General features: G+C 45.7%; 1 protein-coding gene across 1 annotated transcript; it reads left to right on the top strand.

Moving 5' to 3' along the window:
• Window positions 1-705: 705 nt before the first annotated feature.
• scrt2 (scratch family zinc finger 2) lies at window positions 706-5,245 on the top strand. Its single transcript, XM_047040573.1, has 2 exons — window positions 706-941; window positions 4,348-5,245. The coding sequence occupies exons 1-2, from the start codon at window positions 788-790 to the stop codon at window positions 5,157-5,159; spliced, it is 966 nt and encodes a 321-aa protein (XP_046896529.1). The 5' UTR covers window positions 706-787; the 3' UTR covers window positions 5,160-5,245.
• The last annotated feature ends 249 nt before the right edge of the window (window positions 5,246-5,494 follow it).

Here is a 5,494-nt window from a genome sequence, read left to right as displayed (position 1 = left end):
GTGAGGGGTGAGAGAGTGTCTGAGGTAACGGCAAGGACATGAGGGAGGCAGTGCCTGCACAATACAAACATAAACTGTGCCACTTCATCTGAAAACAATGGGGGACAGGACACTGAATGTGCTCTCATCCACATGTCTCCATTGTCTGCCCTCCCCTTTTACTCCTCCTCCGAGCATGGAGCATAAGCGGGGGTGAAAGGGGGAGGGAGAGGAGTGAGGGGGAGGGAGGGAGGGGGGAAGTGGGGGCAGTGCGGGTCTGGCTGTGTTCTTTCTCCTCTGTCTGTGTGCGAATGCACAGACGGTTCAGTAGTAATTTGATGTGTGTCCCCGGGGACATTTGATGGATTAAAGCTAAGCAGCTCCATTTCGCAGCACCACCTGATCTTCCACTGCCTGTGCCCCATATAAAGGCTGGCGTGATTGCTGATCTCAGCTAGTCTGACAGTCTCTCTCTCCCTCTCTCTCCCTCTGCTCTCTTTCTGTCTCTATCTCTTCTCTTTCTCTCTGGTCCCTTAAGCCTGCTGCATCACAGGAGCTATCCAGTGCTGAACAGGATTTTTTTTTATTTTTTTGAAAGCTGGGGGAGCCATAGAGTATCACACAGCATCGCCGTCAGCCTTGTTCTCCTCTGGTTTCCATTTTCTTTCTTCTCTTATGTTCTTGGAGGTTGTCTTTACGTTTAACACGAGGATTACCACCAAGCCATCCCTGCTTGTTTGCTTTCTTTGGGGGTCTTTTCTGTTCTCCCATGTGTTTTTCTTGGCACTGTGTTTCCATTCTTTGAAACATGCCCCGTTCGTTTTTGGTTAAGAAGATCAAGCTCGATGATTTCTCCTCGTCCAATGTCTCCAACCACCATCATCACCTGGACGACTCGTTCACTTTCGCACGCTCCATCACAGACTCAGTGACCAGCCTGGGAGTCCGTCTCAGCGAGAATGGTGAGTTTGCATGCCTCTACGGATAGTCCTGCCGTCATCAAGGGTGTGCTGCCACCATAGCCTCAGACTGCTTATTTGTTGATTTCAGCATAGCGGTGATTTCACAGTTGGAATTTTCTTTTGTTTCTGTGTGTGTGTGTTAAGTGAAATTATGCTTCACTTCTTGACTTGCCTGTTGTCTGTGAATTAACAACAGATGTTACATAAAGCAGGCAGATTTTTGCATCAGTATCTATAATAATACTCTCCAGCAGCACCCCACCCCCATAAAGACTTTTGTTTTTTTTACTCTGATGACGGACAGACACAATTCAGGTCACAGCCACGGATTAGCCTGTGGAATTGCGGAACAAAACGTGTCTCTCATTAGTAGACGTTGTAGTGTGTGTATATTACTGCACCATGCACAGTAGGCTGTGTTATCTGAACACACAGACCCGCTCGCAGTTTGGTCTTTGTACTAACAAAAATTTAGTAACTAAAATTCATGAACTTGAGAGATGAGTGCTGGATGATACATTTGTCCTTAGCTGTTATTGTCCTTGAGTTCACATCACGGTCTGAACACCCCCCCCCCCACCCCGATTCCCGCCTCCCACCCAACTAGAGCATTACAGTCTCCCCACCCCCATCTCCATCCCCATCTCTCTCCGCTACATCTTTCTCCTCCTTCCGGGCGTTTGGAAACTAGCAGGGGTAGAGTTTCATCCTCTCAGGCCTTTCACCGCCACGAGAGACATCAATGCACTGTACAGAACAGCCAGGGGGAGGTGGGCAGCTCAGACATGGGGGGGAAAGGGAAGAAGAAGGAGAGAAAGGAGACAAAAATGCTTGGGGCAGCATTGACGGTAGTCACGTGAGGGGGGGTGTACAGTAAACATGAAGAAAGGGCACATAGCAGCACAGTGGTCAACACAAGGACTGTGCAGCACAGCGCGTAAGCCCCAGTCAGTGCTGAGAGATGTCCTTCACTTTTAGAGACAGGTTTAAGCTTGCTTCCATTTTGTTGCCATATTTTGAATGCCAGATGTCTTGTCTCCCTTTGTTATGATTTTCCTGGTACCATGACCCGATCTTACCTTGTACTGCAGGGTAACATGTCAATGGCCACCTGTTATTCTGTTGTATTCATATCATGATCCAGTAAATCATGGAGATTTTGTTTTTGTCTGAGGTTGTTATCGATTAATCAAACCTTCAGTTGGTGGTTTGGCAGAATTTTTAGAATTCTGTCATTGTAATGTATGGGTATTTTCACACATATATCAGCTTTTAGGTAAGGCATGCATAAACTTCATTCTACTTTCATGCTTTAGAGTTGCTGCCTTTAGAAAACAAAATCCTTTGTACAAATTGTAAAGATTTACACTCGTAAATTTTGTGAGGTTTATTGTTGCCCTCTTTTGTTTCTTTTGATAAACAACATTAATCCAGCGCTGAGGAAAAACATTACTACAGTCATTGTACCAATGACTGTTTAATGCACACAAAGGAACCTGTCCTTTGTGTACTGTGAAATGCAAAATAAAGGATTCTCAAAATGCCTCGCGTCAGCACTTTTGCTGTGCCAACAGATTTTTCTCCCCTTTGTGGAGACATCTGACTTGAGTGTCTGTCGAACAACAAAGAAGGGTGGCTGAGAGGGTCCATTAATTACATGCTTGCTTTGCATTAGAGGAATTAATCCGTGGGTTGTACAGGTTAAAACAGCATCTGCCCTAAATGATGAACTCCCTGTCTGACCTTCAGTAATTACGTTAAAATACTTTTACAAGATTCCGGCATCTAAAGTGCATTCTTTTGTAAGCTGAAATGAATACTAGTATAGAAGTAATCACATACTATTTAGAAGAAACATTCTGGTTCAATTTAAGTTGTTTTCTGGATACTCAACAGTAACACTCTGGTTGGTACCAAATAGGTCCAGCCTGGCATCTTAGCCTCTTGGTATCATGGTCATGTCTCTGTCATGGTGGGCTTGGCCTACGGCCCCTCAGGAATGGAGACTGGTGTGCTTTAGAGAGCACTTCAATTGATTTTCTAATGACCTGATTCTTAAAGGCACTTCACCACACTCACTGTTGCATGCAGGTGACCCTCTTCACAAACAATATAGCGATTTTGCGCAGCTGTAATCCATGTATCAGGTTTCAGCTTAACCCTCCCAACCACTAAACCATGCTGAATAGGCTATCCTTGTGTGGTCCAGGCACTTAATCTGTTCCTCACATTATTTCTATCTTCTCTTCCACCACACGGCTGTTCTAACAGCTGTACTATTTTACAGACGATGGCGTATTGATCAGTGCAAAACTTAGAATTTCATTAAAAAGCAGTCAATACTTAATTTCCACCGCTTGCTGCACACAGCACTTCGAATGGGTTTTTCTGCAGTTATGCACTATTTTTCTCGGGGCAATATTGGGACCACACATAAGTCTTATTATGTGTAGTAATCATATTTCTGCCCTGTATCCTTGTCTTGTGTACACATGCAGTGATTGCATGCATGAAGCTGCTCAGATGATAGTACTCAGGCTAGTGGATATTCAGAGTTGTTTCGCTCTTTCACCCTGCCAGGAAGCCTTTTAGCTCCACTTGGCTGCCTCACAAGAAAAGGATGGACGTTTGGAGTCTAGACAAAGAGTACACCTCATCATGTAAAAGCAGTCAATAGTCTGTTGAGGAATATCAAACCTAAACTGACAGTGCCTTAATGTTCAGTAGATCGTCTAGTAAGAGCATGTTGTGCCATGGCAAAGATTAGATTTTACAAAGAGAATGTGGATGTTAGGTAATGTAGGAAAAGATAAATTCACACTCAAGACAAAAATACATTTGAGTGCCTCATGTAATTATGGTTGTGCCGTTGAAGGTCACCGTGTGAAAACACTGTTCCTCTACAATAGAATTTATACTACATTGTCCCTTTACACATCCATTTTTTTCTCAAGCCCATAATGGTCAAGACTCCACTCATTACAGTTTAATTGAGCAATAGGCCATAGTCACAGAGGATTGACATACCTTTTGCAGAGAAAATCTTATCATGAAAAGGGGGCCTAATCAATGAGACCACTTCATGTCAGAGAGGCTTTACTGTGAGTCCTTCACTGGAGGTTCCTTTAATGAGCTATTATCTCCTTCTCACAGCCAGTGCTCATCTGCACGATAATAGTGTTTGGGTCTTCATAAACGTAGCAGAGGACGCAATGTTTTCTTCTTCTTCTTTCTGAAGATACTAGTATTTCGAAACCCAAGTTATTACAAAAATGTCAATTTGTTCAGTATTGTCTTTTATTAAAAGATTATAGAATAAGCAAGAATCCAACTTGCTACTCATGTCACACTACGTTTCCAAAACACAAGCCCTGCCCATCTGTAATTGTACATGTGTCTCTTCCAGGATACATCCAGGATTACATCACGCCATCTGTATACCAGGGGGAGAAGAAGGTGGAGCTCAAGCTGGCATCTCCAGTCTCTGATCCCCTGTACACCCAGGTGAGCAGCGGGGGTGAGGAGTACTGCGACCCTGACCTGGAGCACCCTGACAGCCCCCAATCTGGCATGACGGCCAGCGGCTTTTACAGCGGTGAGTCGGAGGCCCTGACTGAGGGTTACACCATGGATGCCTTCTTCATCTCCGACGGGCGCTCCAGGCGGAAGGGAGACGGTGAGAGCCGCGGGGTAGGAGCGAAAGGCAGCGCAGCGTCCAGCGCAGAGGATCAAGAGAGGGAGGCCGGCGCTGGGACGGCCCGTCACACCTGCAATGAGTGCGGCAAGACGTACGCAACCTCCTCCAATCTCAGCAGGCACAAGCAGACGCACCGCAGCCTGGATAGCAAGATGGCGCGCAAGTGTCCCACCTGTGATAAGGTGTATGTGTCCATGCCTGCGCTGGCAATGCATATCCTTACCCACGACCTCAAGCACAAGTGTGATGTGTGCAGCAAGGCCTTCAGCCGGCCCTGGCTTCTGCAGGGCCACATGCGCTCGCACACGGGGGAGAAGCCCTTCGCCTGCGCCCACTGTGGCAAAGCCTTTGCTGACCGCTCAAACCTCCGCGCCCACATGCAAACACACTCTGCCTTCAAGCACTACCGATGCAAGCGCTGCAATAAGACCTTCGCTCTCAAGTCCTACCTGAACAAGCACTATGAGTCAGCCTGTTTCAAGGGCTCCGCAGACGAAGATGACTCTGGCTCTGAGAACTAACTGACTAACCACAGGAAGGAAGCAGAATTTGAACCCCCATTGTAGGTTCTTAACCAATAACCCCCTTCACTCTGCCCTCCATGCCTTTTTTCTTCCCTTTTTTAGAAAGCAATATTTTCACTGAGATTACGTGAAGAAACTATAATTATGGCAAAGACAATTTCAAAAGATGCTGGATTTTTTTCCCTGCACAGTAGCTAATCGTCCACAGAAACATACAATCGAAACCCCATTCCCTGAATAGAAACTGTAGTTGTTAGTTCACAAATAACTAACATGAACACACCTACTCATGTGACCACATACACACACACATACACAACACACATATGCAC

Source organism: Hypomesus transpacificus, chromosome 18, assembly GCF_021917145.1.
Source record: "Hypomesus transpacificus isolate Combined female chromosome 18, fHypTra1, whole genome shotgun sequence".
NCBI classification, from domain to species: domain Eukaryota; kingdom Metazoa; phylum Chordata; class Actinopteri; order Osmeriformes; family Osmeridae; genus Hypomesus; species Hypomesus transpacificus.
Note: the sequence above shows the minus strand (reverse complement) of the source record. Positions and strands in the feature narration are given on the sequence as shown.